This window comes from Mycteria americana, chromosome 19 (genome assembly GCF_035582795.1).
Source record: "Mycteria americana isolate JAX WOST 10 ecotype Jacksonville Zoo and Gardens chromosome 19, USCA_MyAme_1.0, whole genome shotgun sequence".
NCBI classification, from domain to species: Eukaryota; Metazoa; Chordata; class Aves; order Ciconiiformes; family Ciconiidae; genus Mycteria; species Mycteria americana.
The window spans coordinates 9,281,121-9,301,744 of NC_134383.1; the positions used below are offsets into that span (position 1 = coordinate 9,281,121).

A 20,624-nucleotide genomic window follows, 5' to 3' on the forward strand; every position below is an offset into this window, starting at 1 on the left:
AAAACAGGTAGAGAACAGGACTTGTGCTTTGAACCTGTATTCCTGAGACTCCTTCTGTAATAGCAGTAGTCTTGTAGTTTATCTTTCTTTAAGAACTGGACCTGGACTAATAACATTTCTTCCATTTGGATTCACATTTCAGTTATAGTAATAAGAAGAGTCCTGACTTCACATAGAAGGTCTGTTCCCTTTTTGCCCTTAACAGGAGTTTGAGCAGAAAAGATTTCTGTCCCACATAGCTCTTTCAGCAAGTTCTCGAGATGCATAATTTCCAAGGGCACACTTTTTTTGCCCTCTCTCATGCCCTATATACTTAAGGCAAGAAAGACCATAGCCACACCATCTTTAGAAAATCAGCACGCAAAGCTTCTCTTTTTCACTCCTTTCTGTTAAAAAGAGTTGAGAAGTTAATGGACAGATTTGCCCTTACATTGAAAGTTTTCAGGAGAGTATGAAAAACCTCTTTTGGAAAGGATTAGGCACCCAGCACACAAAACCAAACTAAGCTCAAAGTTCCGTGTTCAGCGACTCCTGAAATTTGCCAAGGCAAAAGGGGGAAGCCAGAAACCAAAACAGGCAGAGACACACACCTGACAAAGCAAACATGGAGACAATGGCAAGAAACAAACCTCACCAGTCACACTAACTGATGGGCTGTCAAGAATCCACAGGCTCCCCTTCCAGGAAGATCCAGCTGGACTTTGCAAGCTGCAAGACTGTCATCCAGGGGGCTTGTTTTACAAGGCAGGCCTTGTTTTCCTTAACTGTTTTCCTATTGCAGAAAGCAAAAGGAATGTATACCTCTCGCTAGGCATCCTTTTCAGCTTTGAAAGACAGAGACGTAGTTTGAACTAAAGTCACACCAGAGTTATATATTGGAGGGACAATACAAAAAGTGCTTCTTGCTTTTTTTAAAATGCTGAACGACTCATTTATTGTCTTGGAAAATGGCATTTTCAAAGGTCTGGAGCACTCAACAAAGTAGGAAGAATTAAAAAAAAAATAATCAAGGATATAGTCCGGCAATGGAAAAAGAAAGAGGTTAAGCTTTGCAGACTAAAAGGGGGAAGAACGCCTTTGGAAAACATCTAAACGTGTTCTGGTTGAATACAGCGGATCCTGTTAAGGCCGACGTGGAGTCTGACCTGCGAGGATCTTCTGAGAGCAAGGCAGATGACACAAGAGCCCGACGACAAAGCTAGTCTTAGCACAATTCTGCTCTGCAGCTGCATCTGAAGGGTAGAGGAGGCCGGCAGAAAAGGCTTTCTACATCATCATAGGCTGCCTTGCTGGGCTTTGCGAGCACCCCCTCCCAGCGCTCCTCCTTCCACGCTGAAGGACCCCGTATCACCCAGTCTGCCCAACTGCTGCCCTGAGCACCCCTGCACTGATAGGCAGCGCTGCCTCCCAAAATACGCTCACCCCTCAATTTCTCTCCCTTGCACACTCACACAGAATGAGCAAAGGCACTAGTGTGGAGATTCGGGAACTGACTGGCAATGGGTGTACGTGGCAGGGATGCAGCTTTCCCAAGTACTGCACTCTGCAGGAGAGGGAAACGCCCCAGTGCCACAGGTGAAAGGCTTACATGCTGCCAAGCCTCATTTTCAGAGATGAGTTTAACGAAAAACCAACGAGTTTTGTTTTCTGTCTTGTGACTCTCTTGACAAAACCCACCCATGACTCGCAAACAGGGGAACTGAATGCTCTTGGTTGTGAGACCGTCCAGGTCACAGTCCCTCCCCAGCCAAAACCAGCACTTCCCACCTACTGCATCAGGACTAACCTGGGCTGGCCTTCAGTTGTGCTGCGCTGGTGGGAGACCCCCCTAAACAGCACTGATAGGGAGCTCCAGGGTCACATGAAATGCCAGATACATTAGTCCCACTCAGCCACTCGTTGCCGAGTAGAGATTAAAGAAAGAGTAGAAATTAAAGCCGAGTAGAGATTAAAGAAGAAAGAATAGGGGAGAGGAAAAAGAGGGAGGAAGAAGAAGAACGGCTACAGACAAATACATATGTTTGTTCTATTTTATTTTTTCCACCAAACCTTTTTGTTACGCTCAGGTATTTCTTTGCAGGTGTCTGTTCGCAATATAGATACCATTTGGAAAGGATGGAAAAGATGGTGGAGTTTGCAAGGAGCTAGTCTGAGGAGGGCAGTGCATGCCAGTGCCGGTGAAAATCTGCAACGTTCAAGCAGCCGGCTGGACATCCAAATTCACACCCTGTAAGACAGAAACGTAAGGCGGAAGGCAATCGTTTGTGGCACAGCCACAGCCTTCCTAGCTGAAGGCACAAGTGGCCATGGAGGTAGATGCCACACATACTGACGGTCCCAGCTGGCAGCAGGGATGCCATTACGTGCAGCCAGAGGGACCCCAGTCCTGCTTAACGCCTGTGTGGAGAAACGGAAGCTTTTGGACCAGAAGGCGTGGCACAGCTGTAAGCTCGGCACGCCTGAGGTTTCTGTGGTGGCCATGGAAATTCTGTGCCACGGAGGGTGCCAGGGAGAAAGCTGCATATGCAGAGCTCCTGCAGGTGACTGGAAGCTCCTTGAATGAAGCCCCTGCCATTCTGCAGGTCCCTAACTGAGCTGCATTTCGCCAGTGAGCTCCTGCCCATCTCAGCCAGCACACCTGTAGCTATGCCCACAGTTTTGAAGTCTGCCAGGTGCCTGCGTGCGAAGCGCAGAAGATAACCTCCAGACGCAAACCCTTCTCATGGCAAAGCCATTGGTAGGCAGGCAGAGGGGAGGAGCCTAAGGAGTTCTGCTGCTAGAAGGAGTGCTGCCAGCTGGAAGGGAAGGAGGAGCGGACGTATGACCTACCTGCGTGCCGAGTCCCCCCATTTTTCCCCAGTGTCTGCAGCGCTGCTTATACACCATAATGGTTTGTAGAGTTTTGCTGCAGACGCTGACTTGGGGGCAATGCTAGGCAGAAGGGTGTGTTGTTTTGAGTCCCCTGACGGGTTCAGACAAGGCAAAAGCTTTGGAGATAGCTGTCCAAAGTCCCCTGGGCATCTGGGGCTTTGCCTGTCACCCGTGCCTTTTTAAACAGGTTTCTGCTCCCCTTTAGCTGGGGAAAGATAGGGAGCAGCAGTAGCCGGCTGACCATCCGTGGGTGGTGAGGAACAAGAGCAACAGAGAGGGCTAGGGTTTTAGAGGGCCTCTGCTTTTAATGTGACCCGAAATCAGAAGTGTCTTCAATCGTGTGTTTGCACCAGGGTCTGCGAGAGAGCTGTAGCCATTGCTGATGGAGCAACAGTAGCCCTCAAGAGAAACAATAAGATAGTGTATCTTTCCGTGCCTCAGAAAGAAAGGCTCGACAACAGAGGTCATAATAAAGAGATGTTTAATTAGATAACTTCATTTCCACCCTTCTGTTTTAGGTCTATCTGTGGCGGGACTCTGCTGCCTGATAGCAGTCCGCTGCCCTGTCCGTGTTGGCCTTCATGCACGCTGCCAGGCGGGAGAACATCCGTCCGCTGGAAGTACCTTCCAGGCTGAAGAGGTGCTCCAGTAAGGAAAGGCAGCAGCTCTGCCGCAGCAGCCAGGCTAGCCTCTTCTTCCTGCCACACAAGAGAAACTGCTGGGCCCAGAGGCTCTGGCTGTACAGTGTGAAATCGGACAGGGCCAGGGGAAAGCAGGGCGGCAGACAAGCCAGTTACACCTCCTCGGAGGAAAGGGAGCTGATGGAGGGAGGGCTGCCGGAGCGGAAGGGGGCAAACAAAGAAGTGCTGCCGGGGGAAGCTGACCGCTCGAGAGGGCGTGTTGGCAGTACAGCCCCAGGGGAGCCAAGCAAAGCCGGGAACCGGCAGGAAAAGGGGTATCGCCCTCTGAGCTTCCTCATTCTCACACCTCACCTCCACCTCCTGCTCCTTCCCCATGTCCTTCTGGTCCTGCCTCCAGACCCCTGCCCCTCTTCAGCCTCCACTCCCTGTTTACAGCTCTCTGCTCCCAGCTACCACCAACCCCCTGCCGCAGCCAACACGTGCTAGAGACACATCCCCAGCTGCAAGCTGCTTTTTACCCAAAGGCGTGCTTTGTTCCCAGGGCTGCACGGGGAGGGAGGGAGGGTAGGAGGGAGGGAGGGGGACAGTGTGGGGCTCTGCCGTTCCCTGTTCTACCCGCACATCGCTCCTTAATGCCTCGGTCCTGCTGAGGCCTATGCGCCAGGTTAGGTGTGGCCTCAAGTGTAGGCAGGTCTGGGCCCAGATGCCTGGGATGAGGTAGGAAATGGCTCTTCCTCCCCTGGGTTCTCAGTTCTGCTTCTTACCGGGCCTCCTGCGGAAGGGAGGATGCTCTTCTGGCAACATAAGCGGCACACTGCAACTCTTCCGCCTGAGACTCCACAAAGGCTCCAACGGAGGTCCGGGGGAACTGCCTTTTGAGCAGGCTCAAAGCCTCCCTGATCATTTTCTTTGCCAGCTTCATGCGTCCCAGATGACAGCAGACCTGCACAGGAAAAGGGAAACATCCCGATATGGACTAGTTGCCTAAGAGACTGCAGGAATCTGCCAGCGGCTGGACATGCCAGCGATGTCCTCTGCAACTGGGGAAGGCATCCAGCTCCATCCCCCAGGAGATCCCTCCAGACCTCCCCGTCTCTTTACCTCCCCTTTGAGGCTGAAGAAGGTGGCCTCTTCAAAGCGGGCTATCACATTCGCTTTCTCCTCCACCGAGTTCCTCAGGACCTCTGCTTCGTTCAGCTTCACGAGAGCCTTTGCGCAAGCACACAGAGAGCAGGTGAGCGTGGGTGCAGAGCCCATGGCCAGCCTCGTCCTCCCCCGTTGCCTCTGGCATCTGTCTGAAGAGGGCCTGTCTCTCCCCCTGGTGCTGCCCGCTCAAACACAGTCACGCTGGCTCAGAGCACAGGCACCAGTCATCCTTCAGACCGCCTCCCTCCTAACGCCCCTCGTGCTAAGGGCACAGTGCCCTGTGTCTCTTGCCGCAGAAGAGGCAAACCGGAGGAAAAAGTCAGCATCTGACCCCAACGTTTCCCTTCCGAGACCCCGCGAAGGCATGCCCTATTGCAACGGGGAAGTTGTCCTGCCCAGAGCCAGGCGACTGAGAGGACTCCGTGCACAGCGGGTGCTGGCAAGCAGGGCAACTCACCATGTAGCTGTTGGAGACATGCAGGTAGGCAGCCGCACACTCCAGAAGGTAGTAAAAGGCTCTGGCAGCATCGCCCATTGCCGTGTAGTGGCGAGCCAAAGGCACAAGCACCGATTCCACGATGGCTTTGCATTCACATGAGCGTGCGCCGTTGTGCTTCCCGTCGGTCTTGCTGGGCAGCTCAGTTGTCTGTTCGCTCCTTGCCAGAAACCGCCATGCCACACTAGTCAGAGGACAGTTCCCAGGGGAAGAAGAGAGCAAAGAATACACGGGCGTCACCTATCCTGGTCTTTCTCCCCACAGAGACTGCATCAGAAGCCCTTTGTTCAAAGCAGAGCACGAGGCCACGGGCAGGCAGGACTCAAACAGGTGCTTTGTAGGTAGGAAGAAAAAGACAAGCTGGGCTTTCTGTCACCTCCCACAGGCAAACCACCCGAGTCCCTGTGGCGGCTTTTCCCCTGCAGCTTTTGCAGCGCTACTCTGTAGGAACTGGAAAGCAAGGGCTCGCCAGTGTAGTGTGACCATCCCTCTGAGCCCACGGGCTTCCTCAAGCACTCTCTTAACTCCATGGCCATCTCCTCCCAGCTCCCACCCCACAGAAAGCCCTAAGCTAGCGTCACAACCGGCAGCCAAATGCCGGTGCTTCCTTTGCTCCTCTGGAGACCTGGAACTCACTGGCTTCAAAAATAATCAAAACCTTGTCTGCTCACCCAAAATCCTCCTCCATGAAAGCCTGCTGCTGCTGCTGCAGAGCATCTGCAGCATCTGGAAAGGAAACAGGGGGTTAGATACCTCCTCACATACCCCGGGCTAAGAGCTGCTCTCCCTTTCCCAGTGGGCTTGCAAGGATCCTTGCAAGAGTCCCAACACACTGAGGAAAGTCTGCAGTGGTCGTCCTCACCTCCCGGGCTCATCCCTAGCAGATCTACTCCCACCCGATCCCCAGCACACACCCCTGGCCTCCTGGAGAGCCCGGGCTGCGGAGCATGGTGCACAGCATACCCTCAGCGGCGTGGGTCCTATCCCTCTTCAGCTCTTCTCCTGCGAGCACCAAGGCCTCCCAGCTGCGCGAGTCGTCCTGGTCAGCAGGGGCCTGACAGCTCCCTCCGTCCTGGGTGCTGGGGACGGCGAAGCGGTGGAAGGCAACAAAGTCCCCTTGGCTGCAGCTCTTGCATTTGTGTGCGTACCGCTCCAGGAAAGCGGCACACTTGCGGTGCAAGGCGACCCGCTGACTCTCGGGCCACAGCTCATAGGCAGCCTCCCGCAGCAGCAGAACACAGAAGGCCAGGACGCCAGACTGCCGCTCCACGGTCTTCTTGCTCGGAGAGGGACGCCCCACACCTGCAAGGCAAAGGGCTTTGGCATCAGCCCAAGCTGGGACCAGGGCTCAGGGCCATCCCAGCCGGGGCACAAAAGTCATGCCTTGGTGCGCATCCTTGGCGGCGAACCAGCGCTGCTGCACACCAAGCCTTGCAGCACGGGGCAAAAGGGCCCGGCTTGCCTTGCTGACGCTAGCACAGCCCTGGGGACACAGTGCTCAGCTGCGCTCCAAGCAGGAGCTAGGGATAGTGCCGCCAGCCGAAGCAAGCCCTGGCCAGTGCTTTCTCCCCGCTCCTGGCAAGGCAGTCCCCAGCCTCCTGAGCTTCCCCTGCTGTGCCACAGGGGAATCAAAGCTGAATAAAAGCCTTTTGAAGGCCCCGGGGCACTCTGGAGGGCATCTTTGATCTGGATGCTGCAGGCAGCTGGGAGAGGATGTCAGGGATTCCACATGTCCTCCCACACCTGCGCTACGAGCAGCGCTTGGAGGCAGGGGAGCAGAGGCACTTGGGATGGCTGGTGGGAACTTCCCTCCAGCGCAAAGCTGTTGTGCTTTGAGAGTGACTTGTAAGATCTCTGAACAACCCATCCCAAACGGCCGTGCCTGCCTGAGCTCCCGCCACCCATCACCAGGGGGAAGCGCACCATGCCCTGGGGAGCCCCGCCGGGACACAGCTGGGAGCTCCCTTGTCCACCTTACTGCTACCACTTACCGCTCTCTGCCTGCAGAGAGGTGGCTGGCCCCTTGGGAGGACCTTGGACATCTTCTGGCACCTCTGGGTTTTTCAGCCACTTAAGGATGTTGTCCCTCACCAGCATGTCCAACAAGCAATTCATCTTGTGCCTGATGCCAGCGGGAAGGATGTGTGACAGCAGCTGGGTGGTAAACACTGGCCCGATGACAGCTGCAAACTTCAAAACCATCTGCTTCAGCAGCTTGATCCGGTCCAGCTGAGCCAGCACAATCTCTGTCAAAAAGAAGCACCACATCTCTCTCTTGCCTGTTCCCCATGCTCAGGCTGGACAGGCTGGAAAGTTTCAACACATGAAATGGGGTAGGCTTTGGCCTCCTCTCCTTGGGACTGCACCTGCTGGGCAATCGCAACCCAGGGGAGGCATCTTCAGAGTGGCTCCGCTCCTGTTGGAATCGTAGGCCACAAGGCCTGCGGAAAAGCGAGACGCTCAAACAAACGCCCCCCCACCAAGGCTGAGCAGGGCAGGATCCAGCAGGTTCATGCATCCCATGATACGCCCTACCAGATCTGGAGTAGGTTTTGGCCCAACCGTGCACACAGAGGACAGAGAACTTTCCCCACTGCAGCTCAGAGGCGGACTCAGAGCTCCCCACAACGGTTGTCTTAACTTGGCCAGATGAAACTATTCCTTTCTTGTGGTCTTCTTCCTTTTTGTTTTTTTGGACAAAGCAACTTCATAGCAGGCATGCTTTGGCATGACGTTTCTTCAGGGCTCATACAAATGGCTCTGGCTAGAGAGGAGGGACACTCATTGACGGTTCCCCCATCCAGGTCCCCTGGCTTCGGGGGGATTTCCGTGCCAAGCCACAGAAAAAAAAAAGGATTTGGTTTGGATTAAGTGCCTTGAGACCAGCGTTAGCTGGGGAACTTAGAATAGCGAGGTAGAAGCCCTGTTCAAAGTTGAATCAGAGGCAAGTCAAAGATTTTTCCCAGCAGCGGATTTGTTTCGGTGAGAAAAGGGAGTCATTCTACTGTTGCACCAAGAACCTTTTCTCGCCTACCTGCTGCTGGAAAGCAGCCAGCAGGCTCACAGCTGGTCCATGCCCAGTAGGCTGCCCGCAGCCCCAGGCCTGTTTCTAGTTGGACCGGAGCCACTTCCCAGCAGAGCCCCCAAGCTGAGAGGGTGACTCTGCAGCACGCAGATGACCAGCCTCCCTCTAGCCGATGCCCCGGGAAGGGGCCCCAGCACAGCCGCGAGCCGGCAGAGCGGCGCTCGGCCCCTCACCTTTCAAGGTGGCAGGCAGCACGGCGCTCTCCAGGTTCGCATCTGGTCTGATGAAGCAGACCCTGCCCTCATTCCCCTCGCCCGAGCTCGAGGTTGCTGCCAGGGGTGAAGCCTCGACTGCAGAAGCTGGGTGGAGCAGGAGAGCACAAATAAGGCCATTTGCAAAGTGACTTGCAGCTTGCAAACCTTTCAAAATTCACCTGAGATGGGACAAGTCCCACCTTACGTGGGCCAGTGCGGGCACCCTGACCTGCCTGCGCTTAATCACGTGGCCATGAAGCAGAGCAAAACAGTTCCCACTGCAAGCGTTTCTTTGCATAGCCCTCCCCAAGACGTTCTGCCTTCAGACCAGCTTTCCCAAACAGTCAAAGCTTCCAGACTTCCCAGGGGGCGACTGAACGCCCCGGGACAGAAAGCAGCAGCACTGCTGCCTTTGCCAGTGCTACCTCCACAGCCAGGGAAGTTGCCGCTGATCATGCAAAATGTAGCGTCAGTCCTGGCTGTTCCCAAGGCCACGGCACTCTGGCTGGCATTGCCCTCTCGGTGGCATTACCACCGTTTTCTTCCGTTACCAGCACCTTTGTGGAGATTTATGGTTTTGGATTCAAGTTTCCCAGGCCCGTCCCTCCCCTCAAGCTGGGGTTTGTTCTCAAGTGAGCCGGTGTTTGGCCAAGGTAAATTACACGCCCATCAGAATGCCTAAGAAACACACGTGCTTCGGAACGATTTCCCCTGTGTTTTAGCCCCCCACCCCCCACCCTAAGAATTTAGGCCTCTCCAAGCCACCAGAACTCGCTAGCCCCTGCTTTGGCTGGCCCAAAACAAGGCATGCAGGAGCCCACACCTCCGCCAGACCAAGTCCTGCACTGCTGCAGGATCTGACTCTGCCCAGATCCATGGGGGAATGACGGCGCAAGACTGTGCTGTGGAGAATGCGCCACAGCAACTCGCTAGTCAGCAGCAAAGGTGCTTACTGATCAGGCTCTCCCAGTTGTCCTCTACTTTTTCACCGTGCCTCCGGGTGCGGAACAAGAGCATGTTGTTGCAACGAAGGCAGCGCAGCAGCTCCTCGCAGTAATATGGGATCCCCGAGCTCCTTTGGATCAGGAACCTGGACAGGAGCAGACCCGGCAGTGGCCAGCACAGGGAAAGTAAGGTGAAACATGGTTCAGGTGGGCGGCGAGCCACTCGGGCATATCAGGGTAGCCAGCATCTTCGCCAGAGCTACACCTCACTTTTGAAAGGGATGGTCCTCCCGCTGGCTTGGGCTTTTGGGCCCCCCTGAACCTCCAGCCTTCGCTGAAGTCCATGGGAAAAGAATTGTGGTCAATGCCCAAAGCACAGAGCAGCGAGCCCTGCCTTTCCTCTCCTCAGGAGCCTCGACCCTCTCTGGCAGCAGGGCAGACCTCTGCCCCAGGGAATCTCCCCCACAGCCTGGCCACCTAGACCAAGGCCTTTTCACACCCCAGCCACGCTTGGGCTCGGGACTCTTCCTCCCTTCTTCCCTGTGCAACAGCGAAGGGCGGACACTTCCCACGCTCCATCTCTAGGCAGTTGCCCACTCTCAGCTCACGCCTGCCAGGGTGAGGCGTAACAAGCAACCCACGTCCAGTACTCGCTAGAGTCACTGATGCTTCTAGCGGCCCTGTGCTCCCTTTCCCGGGGGGCTGGTTCCCTTCCATGTTCCCTTCCATAGGTTCAAGCCCTCAGGAAGAGCTCCCCTGCCTCCAACTTACCTTGCTAGATCCCTGGAGATGGTGTCCACTCCAAGGTCCTGGCAGGCTTTCTGCACCACAGCTGAAGGTTTCAGCTTGTCCAGATGAAGACAGGTGATTTTCTGGGACCTTGTGCTGCCTGCTGCGGCTTTCCAAAAGCTCTCTGTTCTTGTGTAGCCCGGAGCTAAGCTCACGACCATGAAGAGGGAGACGTTTCGGAGCACGGGTGACATGATACTCCAGGAGGCAGAGTCGATGAAATGGGCATTGTCGATGACAAATATGCCAAATTCTCCTCCAATGGTCTGAAAAAAAAGCAGGTTGTTCTGAGGGGAATCCAGTGGCTTCTCCAGTGTCTTCCAGGGGAGGAGATTTAGCCTCTGTCTCTTGAGAGGATGCTCTGAAGTCTCTCCCCAACCACTTCCCTGCTTAGACGCTGACTTCATTTGTTTGAGACTTTAAGGTCACACCTAACATCACTTGCCCTGCAGAAGGAGGGAGCTTGGGCAAGGGAATGCAGAAGACATTGTTTCTCCTCCAGGGCACACCTGATGGGAGGAAAGTTATTGGGTGTGTTTGTGGGGCTGCGGTGGGGAGGTGGGGGGTGGGGGGTTTCTCAGGCCCTGAATGGCAATGACCCAGAGGCGTGGTCCTCCCGCCCGCTCACACTGCTGTGGTACAGAGCCCGCAGCCGGCAGGCTTGTTTTCCTTCTCTGACCCAGGAGGAAGGAAGGAGAAATGCTCACCTTCTCTAGCACTTTTGCCAAAGTCGTGTGCAATTCTGTTTTTCTTTGAGTTTCGCACATCTCGCGAACCTCGTCCGAAACGGGAAACTGGCCGGAAAAGCAAGTCAGGGAGAAACATCACTCCGGGGCTAGGCACACACCTACCCACCAAGCAAGACCGCAGCGCAAACCACCTCTGCTGGCCTCAGCGCCTTACCTCTCCCCAGCACAAGTGCAAAGGGCCACGGTGGGGCCTTCACCTGCAGCCTAAAGCAGAGGCCCTCTGCTGAGGGTCTCTGGCAGAGCTGGGGCTTGGGGGTGGGCTGAAGAGCTGGTTCTCAGGCTGCGGGAATCTTGGGCTGCCTGGAGCAGACCGCTCACATAGCGGTGACCTCAGCACGAGGTCAGCAACAGCCTCTCTCCAATGCCACTTCCACCTTGTTCAGCACCCGCTGAACAAGGCACCGGCCACTGCCGGATGCAGCGTGGGACGTGAACTCAACACAGACAGGGAGCCCCCCGGGCCCCAGAATGGGAAACGTGTGGTACGACCCCCGCGATTCCCACCCCTGAGCTAAGGCACTCCCAGCAGCACGCCCTCACAACGTCTGACCCAGAAAAGCTCAGGAGAAGGCCTTCTCCAGGGCCAGAGAGGCCTCTCGCTCTCACCTCGATGAGGAAAATGTCATTGAGGAGGCAATAGCTGCTCTCTTCGATTGTCCCTCGGAGCTTTGTCTGCAGCATGCGCTGCCTGTCACTGCACAGTTCACAGTCCTGCAGGCCCAGGGCCCTGGCCATCAGCGTACGGATGGCAGAGAAGGACTGCCTCACGTTGACCTCTAGCAGTTCCACGGCAACCACCCTGCCATGCAAAAGCAGACGGGACTGAGATCCCCGACAGCCCAAGCCTTCTAAGACAAAAAGGGTGGAGATGCCCTTGCGGGGGGCTCTTCAGCCACCCATCTCAAAGTGCTTCCCAGAGAAGGCCAAGCTTTTTGCTCCTCATATGGGAAAGGGCACAGGGGGGCAGTTGCTGCCAAGCCACTGGGAGAGCTGGGTCGAGACGCTGTGTCTCTGCAGCACCGGCCCAGGTCTCGCTACGTCCCCCCGGCAGAGGAACTCACGGGGCTAAGAGGCAAGGATGGAGCAAGTGGTGAGTTTGCCTTTGGGCTCCAGACCTCAGCAGGCCACCTCCCAGACCACAGGAAGGCTTTTCTGCCCCTTCTGGGCAGTGCTCCTTCTGGGAAACAGGCAGAGCTTCTGAGGCAGGCCACCCTGCTGTCTGTTGGGTCTGGCGTCAGATGAAAAGCACTGAGCTTGGGCTCTTTCCTTCTATCTGTGCCTGGCCCAGAGGTGAAGGAGGAAAGGCCATGGCTCAGAGAAGCCACCTCCAGCTCCCCGAAGAGGCGGAGGCAGGAGCAGAGCACGCACATGCTCCTAGGGAGTGTCTCCAGGAGGCTTTTTCGGGAGGCTGCAGTCCAAGGGCCAGGCACGCTGCCAGAGGGGCTGGAGTGTTCCATGGCTGTCAGGGGATGGGCAGGGGCAGTGTCCCAAAGCTACAAGTCAGAAACCTGTACCTGTGGCCCGCAGCCTGGCCTAAATAGGCCAGTTCAGTAAGTAAGTGGCTCTTTCCGGAGCCCACCGTGCCCTCAAATGCCAGGATGTGCCCTTCTCCTAAATCCTCATAGGCTTTCAAGCAGCTGACAAAGAGGTCAACCTCCTTCTCCCGACCTGTGACGACAAACAAGAAAACGAGCTGCTGGGGCGTGCTGAAAAGCAAAGAGCCGTCCCTTTTCCTGGCACCCTCCACCGCAGCTTCCCTCCCCGCCACCACATCCGCCAGCCTGCCTGCACCCAGGCCTCCTTCCTGCCCCCTCATCCCAGCTTTTGCACTTCTGCCTTCCTCAGAGCGGTGGCGGGCCCTGCTTTCCTGGAAAGGGCTAGGCACCTGCCTGCCAATGGGAAGCAGTGAATGAATGCCTGCGTTTGCCTTGCACGCATGCGCAGCTTTTGCTTTACCTATTAAGCTCTCTGTATCTCAGCCCACCAGTGTTCTCACTTTCACCCTTCCGGTTCTCTTCCCCATGCCACCGTGGGGAGCGAGCGGCTCTGTGGGGCTGAGCTGCCTACCGGGGTTAACCCATAACAGGGCCCAAAACATCCGGCAAGATGCCGAGTGATTCGAGGCATCCCGTGGGTCCTGACATTTCCATGTCTATGCCCCAGATGCTGCCAAGAAAGGAACTCTGAGGAGTACAAGGGGGAGAACCCACTCCCAAAACTCTCCGTCCGTCTGGCAGAAGGAAATCTCTTTCCTCATCCCAAAGACAGGGATCAGTTTAGCCCCCAGGCTGTGAGCAGCTCCATAGTTGAAAGGAACCTTCGTACCAGGCCTGGAGCACAGCAGCGAGCACCAGGTGCCTCCCCCTGCTTTCCACCCCAAAATGCCCACCAAGGAGGGGCCAAGACAGGCAGCGCTTCCTTAGGGCTGCTGCACGTCATGCCATCCCTGACAAAAGCTTCTCCCTTCCCAGCGTGGCACTAAAAGTTACCAAGGGGAAGAAACTGGGGTTCAGAAGAGCAAGGCGTTCTCCACCTACCCAGCAAGGGGACGTACTCTGACCTCTCCTTGGTAAGAGCCATGCCAAATATGCTAGAAGCAGGGGAAAAGAAAACACAAGTCAATTAGCTGATGAGAAGCCAGGGCACATACAGAAGCAGCCTGGCGCGGAGGGGCAGGATGTGCTCCTTGGGTACCTGCTTTTCTTTCGAGCAGCAAGTTATCCCCTGCACACTCCCCCAGCCAAAGTTCAAGCTGCACCCTAGGACAGCTTCAAGCATAAAGAAGCCCAACGGCCACGGGGGGACAGGAGAACGTATCAAGAGTCCATCACCACAGGCCAAATCCAGAGAAATCGGAGACATGTGAAAGAAGCCGGGGTGTGCTGTTGCCTAGCAGGCAGCTTTACCACGTTGGCCAAGAAAAACAAGTGTCTTGGAAAGGAGGGCTTGTGTCACTGAACAGGTTGGGACGCCAAGCACCTCGCGCCTTTGGCTCAAGTCTTCCTGTAGTTTCAACGAGACGGCAATGTTAACATTCAAACCGTCATCCAAAGAGAAGGTCAAATCCTGGCCCAGAGGAAGAGCCGAGATTTCAGCAGGAAGACGTGAGGAAGAGTGTGCCAATGGTCCACATTTCCCCATGGGAACCTGACTGGCCCAAAGCTTCCTGCTTGGAAGCAGCCGGGACAAAAACCTCCTTGGGTCAGCATTAGCAGGGCACGTGGTGGAGCAAGCACAGCACAGAAAGCACAGTCAAAAGCCATTTGGTCAAAGCCTGCAAGGTCACGTTGCGTCTACCAAGACAGACAAACCTTCCCCATCCCTGTGGCTTCACTCCTGCTCTCTCAGCAGCAGGAGACAGCAGGGGAGAGAGGCAAAAAGCTTCCCACACCAGGGCTTCCGACTGTCTCAGCCACAGGGAAGGGAGACCAGCTTGGTCTCTCTCTGCAGAACTCCTCTCTGCTGGCCAAGGCTGCACCCTTGGTGCCACCGTCCCCTCATCCAGCCCTCTCAGAGGACGCTCACCTCTTCTCGGTGATCCCCACATATTGATAGACAGTGCCAGGATGGCTAAGGCCTTTCATCTTTCTCTCCGGCAGCTCCTTGAAGTAGTAAGGGGGCAGCTGAGAGGCGGCGTACGTCGCTGCATCACAGGACACCAGCCCAGGGTAGTGAACCATCATCCGGGCTGCCAAATTCACCTTCTGGCCAATGACTGCCAGAGAGAGAGAGAGAGAGAGAGAGCATGCGTTGATGTACCTGTGCCACCAGCCCCGTGGCGACCTTCCGGGCCAATGGCTGCCTTGCCTCCAGCACAGGCCGACCCCACAGCGGGGTCAGCAGAACCCAGGAGAACAACCGGCCATGGAGCCCATTCTCCCACTCCGGGCCAGGACTGGGGCCGCCTGCGCCGTTCCTGACCCGCTGCCGGGCAAGCCCTCTCCCAGCCCGCCTTCCTCTTCCAGACTGCTATGCTTAAGCAGGCCCATGCCAGCCTACCGCGCCTCAGACACACGCCTCGTACCTGTGTATTCATGCCTCACAAGGTGGCCAGTGACTCCGCAGAACACCATCCCGCTGGTAACGGCAACAGACACTGCCCTGGCACACAGGGAAACAGTACGGCTTCAGCAGCGCCCCAGGTGCACTCCCCTCGGTGCTAGCCTGGGCCACCTGCCGTCCTGCCCTGCCAGCGCAGGTCTTGGGGACGTGGAGAGTTCAGGGGCGCAACACACCCGGGTTGCAAAGGACAAGGGATAGGGGTAGAGCACATGCAGGAAGTTTTCGACACTTCCCCTGAGGCCACATTCCCTGAGCTGCGACCTGCAGAAGGCCACAGCCCTCTCGTGAGCAAAGAGGGAGGGAAGAAGGCGCCCACCATGTCACCACCTGCGATGACAGCACCTTGAGATCAGGTGGCTGGGCCCCGTCCCCGTTCACGGGCCAGTCGCCCACAAGGGCCTGCCTCTGGCACCAAGGAGCCTCTCGCCCTTGCGAGGGCTCTTTCCAGCGCAGTGGCTAGCAGGGTGTGCTTGGAGGGACTCCGCCTGGCTGCCGTGGGCTAAGCCCAGGGGTCGCCTGCCACCTCTCAGGGCACTGCTTCCTTCTTGCCAGGGACAAGGCAGGGCAAGCTAGAAGGCACGTCTCTTTCTGGTAAGCCCCCTTGCGCTGTCCCAGGCAGCGTGCACCCCCCACAGCCCCGCCACACACTCACTCTATTTTCTTGAGCATCGTGGAGCACGAGTCAAAGATCTGAAGAGCGCTCTGCAAGGCGTGAAGGCTCTTGTAGGGCAGCTTTTCTCCAGTGAGTCCAAACACACAGAGGAACGTGCAGCCCTGCCAAGGACGGATGCAGCACGTCTTGCTACCATGCCTAAGAAGGAGTCTCTCCCTCTTGCTCACTGCCCACCCTCTCGGGGTGGGGGGAGGCGATTCCTCCCCCACACTCACTTTATCAAACAGGAGGACTTTGTTGATTTCGCCCTTGTGAGGGCAGAGGATTTCTAGCATCATCCTGATGGCATTGTCGAGCATCGTGCAGAGACACGCTGGGCCGGTATCTGCAGCAAAGTGCAGTTGGACAAAGAGGATGGTGACCGGCCGTAGCTCAGAGAAGAGGTCCAGCGGCACTCTGTCATCAAACTGGAAGACAAGAGCACGACGGCTTCACCAGCCTGCTCTCCCGGGGCCGTACTGCCCACACCAGATACCGAGGGACAGCAGGCGTACTGGCGATAGCAGGTACTACCAGAGGAAGGGATAAATCCTCCTCTCAGTGCAATTGGCCGGCAGGCAGCCCAGCCTGCAGCAGGCAGATACCGAATCCTCACACGAATGACAAAGGACAGAAAGGTGCTCCGGTAACACCCCACCTTGGGACAGGCATGGACACGAGGGGAAACCCTCAGGGATGCTCTAGGGACTTCAGTGGAACCTCCCATTTATCCCACTGTCACGTCCGCAGCACATCCAGAACCATACCCACGGAAAAGACAGAGAGACAGAAGTCCGCCTCCCGCCACCCATCTCTCTCTGAGGACAGCGCACACAGTGGTGCAGCACCGGTGCCCCTTGGCTCAGTTTCCCCGCACTGTCACCTCAGGGTGCATTATCTTTTGTCTGTTCTCGTGAGAACTCCATCTCTGCAATGCACCACTTCTTCTGCCCTCCAAAAATGCAGCCCCCAGCACTGGTGGCCTGGCCGTACCTTCCTGAGAGCAGCTCCTGGTATGTACTTCCTAAGCACCTCCTCCACACTAGGATCACTGGGCAAGAGAAGAGCAGGCCTCATGGCACCTGAGGAGAGAAAATGCAGGCGGTCACTGGGAGGATGGGACTACGAGGTGTTGGAAAGCAGGGGCTGGCACTGGAAACGGGGGAGCGAGAGTCTTCTGCGTTTGCTCATGTTGCCCCCCAAGATGCTCAGGGCAGAGCTGCCCCCCGCAAGGAGGCGGCAGCAGCAGCGACTGCCCCAGCTGATGCACAGCAGGGCCAAAAGCAGGAGTGCTAACTGAAAGGGGGAAGAGGGCACCGGTGGCTCCTCTCTGGCCCCTGAAGCAGCCAGGCCCCACCTTTCTGGGCAATCACAGAACAAGCTGAAGCTGGCACTCACCTTCCCTTTCCAAGCGCTGGCTCACAGGGCGCCGTACAAGCTTGTGTGAAGCGTCTTGGCGTTCGGACCAAGCCATCCGATCCATGCCCGTAATCTGAAGACACACAGAATGAAAGCACTGCCACTGGCCTCCGCAGGAGTCCCAGGGGACAGAGCCTGCCCTCCACCGTCACTGCCCAGAAAAGGGGACAAGAAGCCCACCTGGCTGGATGGGACAGCAGTGCTTCCTCAGAAGCACTGGAGCTGGGCAGGCATCATCCAAGCATCCCCCACCTGTCAACAACAGCTCCATGAACCACAGAGGACATTGCTGATGGGGCCAAAACCGTTCCTGTGCCTCCCGACCCCGCAAACGAAGCAAGCCCAGCCCACAGTTACCCCTCAGATGGAAGCACAAGAGCTTCAGCTGAGATCCACAGTGTTGCCCCATTACCAAGCAAAGCTTTTGGGGAAAGCGAATGTGTGTGTGGCAGCGAATGCAGTTCCAAGGGACAGTGAAAACCAGCTACAGCATTCCCTGCTGGCAGCTTTCGTGTGGGAGAAATCGCTGGACGTTTCGAATTTGGCAGCCGGTCTCTGCGAGAGACACATACACAGTGTTGCCCCTTTACCAAGCAAAGCTTTTGCAGAGAGCGAATGTCTGTGTGGCAGCGAATGCAGTTCCAAGGGACAGTGAAAACCAGCTACAGCATTCCGTGCTGGCAGCTTTCGTGTGGGCGCAATCGCTGGACGTTTCCAATTTGGCATCCGGGCTCTGCAAGAGAAACATACACAGTGTTGCCCCTTTACGAACCAAAGCTTTTGGGGAAAGCGAATGCCTGTGTGGCAGCGAATGCAGTTCCAAAGGACAGTGAAAACCAGCTACAGCATTCCGTGCTGGCAGATTGTGTGTGGGAGAAATCACTGGACGTTTTGTATTTGGCAGCCGGGCCCTGCGAGAGAGATAAAATTTTTGCCCCTTTACGAACCAAAGCTTTTGGGGAAAGCGAATGTCTGTGTGGCAGCGAATGCATTTCCAAGGGACAGTGAAAACCAGCTACAGCATTCCGTGCTGGCAGCTTTCGTGTGGGCGCAATCGCTGGACGCTTCGAATTTGGCAGCCGGGCTCTGCGAGAGACACATACACAGTGTTGCCCCATTACGAACAAAAGCTTTTGGGGAAAGCGAATGTCTGTGTGGCAGCGAATGCAGTTCCAAGGGACAGTGAAAACCAGCTACAGCATTCCCTGCTGGCAGCTTTCGTGTGGGAGAAATCGCTGGAAGTTTCGACTTTCGCAGACGGGCTCTGCGAGAGACACATACACAGTGTTGCCCCATTACCAAGATAGCTTTTGTGGAAAGCGAATGTCTGTGTGGCAGCGAATGCATTTCCAAGGGAAAGTGAAAACCAGCTACAGCATTCCGTGCTGGCAGCTTTCGTGTGGGCGCAATCGCTGGACGTTTCGAATTTGGCAGCAGGGCTCTGTGAGAGAGAGATTCACAGTGTTGCCCCATTACCAAGATAGCTTTTGGGGAAAGCGAATATCTGTGTGGCAGTCAATGCAATTCCAAACGACAGTGAAAACCAGCTACAGCATTCCGTGCTGGCAGCTTTCGTGTGGGCGCAATCGCTGGACGTTTCAAATTTGGCAGCCGGGCTCTGCGAGAGACACATACACAGTGTTGCCCCATTACCAAGCAAAGCTTTTGGGGAAAGCGAATGTCTGTGTGGCAGCGAATGCATTTCCAAGGGAAAGTGAAAACCAGCTACAGCATTCCGTGCTGGCAGCTTTCGTGTGGGCGCAATCGCTGGACGTTTCAAATTTGGCAGCCGGTCTCTGCGAGAGTCACATACACAGTGTTGCCCCATTACCAAGAAAAGCTTATGGGGAACGCGAATGTCTGTGTGGCAGGGAATGCAGTTCCAAGGGACAGTGAAAACCAGCTACAGCAGTCCGTGCGGGCAGCTTTTGTGTGGGCGCAATCGCTGAACTTTTCGACTTTGCCAGCAGGGCTCTGCAAGAGGCACATACACAGTGTTGCCCCATTACCAAGAAAAGCTTTTGGGGAAAGCGAATGTCTGTGTGGCAGCGAACGCAGTTCCAAGGGACAGTGAAAACCAGCTACAGCATTCCGTGCTGGCAGCTTTCGTGTGGGCGCAATCGCTGGACGTTTCGAATTTGGCAGCCGGGCTCTGCGAGAGACACATACACAGTGTTGCCCCTTTACGAACCAAAGCTTTTGGGGAAAGCGAATGTCTGTGTGGCAACGAATTCAGTTCCAAGGGACAGTGAAAACCAGCTACAGCATTCCGTGCTGGCAGCTTTCGTGTGGGCGCAATCGCTGGACGTTTCGAATTTGGCAGCCGGGCTCTGCGAGAGACACATACACAGTGTTGCCCCTTTACGAACCAAAGCTTTTGGGGAAAGCGAATGTCTGTGTGGCAACGAATTCAGTTCCAAGGGACAGTGAAAACCAGCTACAGCATTCCGTGCTGGCAGCTTTCGTGTGGGAGAAATCGCTGGACGTTTCAAATTTGGCAGCCGGGCTCTGCGAGAGACACATACACAGTGTTGCCCCATTACCAAGAAAAGCTTTTGGGTAAAGCGAATGTCTGTGTGGCAGTGAATGCAGTTCCAAACGACAGTGAAAACCAGCTACAGCATTCCGTGCTGGCAGCTTTCGTGTGGGCGCAATCGCTGGACGTTTCAATTTTGGCAGCCGGGCTCTGCGAGAGACACATACACAGTGTTGCCCCATTACGAACAAAAGCTGTTGGGGAAAGCGAATGCCTGTGTGGCAGCGAATGCAGTTCCAAGGGACAGTGAAAACCAGCTACAGCATTCCGTGCTGGCAGCTTTCGTGTGGGCGCAATCGCTGGACGTTTCGAATTTGGCAGCCGGGCTCTGCGAGAGACACATACACAGTGTTGCCCCATTACGAACAAAAGCTTTTGGGGAAAGCGAATGTCTGTGTGGCAGCGAATGCAGTTCCAAGGGACAGTGCAAACCAGCTACAGCATTCCGTGCTGGCAGCTTTCGTGTGGGCGCAATCGCTGGATGTTTCGAATTTGGCAGCCGGGCTCTGCGAGAGACACATACACATTTTTGCCCCTTTACGAACCAAAGCTTTTGGGGAAAGCGAATGTCTGTGTGGCAGCGAATGCAGTTCAAGGGACAGTGAAAACCAGCTACAGCATTCCCTGCTGGCAGCTTTCGTGTGGGAGAAAGCGCTGGAAGTTTCGACTTTCGCAGACGGGCTCTGCGAGAGACACATACACAGTGGTGCCCCATTACCAAGCAAAGCTTTTGGGGAAAGCGAATGTCTGTGTGGCAGCGAATGCAGTTCCAGGGACAGTGAAAACCAGCTACAGCATTCCGTGCTGGCAGCTTTCGTGTGGGCGCAATCGCTGGACGTTTCAAATTTGGCAGCCGGGCTCTGCGAGAGTCACATACCCAGTGTTGCCCCATTACCAAGCAAAGAATTTGGGGAAAGCGAATGTCTGTGTGGCAGCGAATGCATTTCCAAGGGACAGTGAAAACCAGCTACAGCATTCCATGCTGGCAGCTATCGTGTGGGTGCAATCGCTGGACGCTTCGAATTTGGCAGCCGGGCTCT

General features: G+C 55.9%; 1 protein-coding gene across 1 annotated transcript; it reads right to left on the reverse strand.

Moving 5' to 3' along the window:
• Positions 1-2,144: 2,144 nt before the first annotated feature.
• Positions 2,145-17,112, reverse strand: LOC142418832 (adenylate cyclase type 10-like). Its single transcript, XM_075521211.1, has 23 exons — positions 17,028-17,112; positions 16,623-16,711; positions 16,126-16,287; positions 15,866-16,057; positions 15,630-15,751; positions 14,940-15,016; positions 14,441-14,630; positions 13,453-13,505; positions 12,430-12,583; positions 11,522-11,714; positions 10,874-10,960; positions 10,149-10,432; positions 9,387-9,523; positions 8,413-8,529; positions 7,146-7,400; positions 6,111-6,456; positions 5,116-5,338; positions 4,614-4,721; positions 4,277-4,455; positions 3,408-3,569; positions 2,830-2,931; positions 2,546-2,676; positions 2,145-2,227 (listed from the first exon to the last, which is right to left on the reverse strand). The coding sequence occupies exons 1-23, from the start codon at positions 17,110-17,112 to the stop codon at positions 2,145-2,147; spliced, it is 3,531 nt and encodes a 1,176-aa protein (XP_075377326.1).
• Between the last annotated feature and the right edge of the window lie 3,512 nt (positions 17,113-20,624).

What these genes read in the sequence shown, in the direction of transcription:
- LOC142418832 (XM_075521211.1), bottom strand. Translation starts at nt 17,112, where the DNA reads ATGGATCGGATGGCTTGGTCCGAACGCCAAGACGCTTCACACAAGCTT. An exon ending in CAGGAGCTGCTCTCAGGAAG is followed by an intron (nt 16,288 to 16,622) that starts GTACGGCCAGGC and finishes GCCTGTCCCAAG; the next exon opens with GTGGGGTGTTACCGGAGCAC. An exon ending in ACGATGCTCAAGAAAATAGA is followed by an intron (nt 15,017 to 15,629) that starts GTGAGTGTGTGG and finishes CCTGTGTGCCAG; the next exon opens with GGCAGTGTCTGTTGCCGTTA.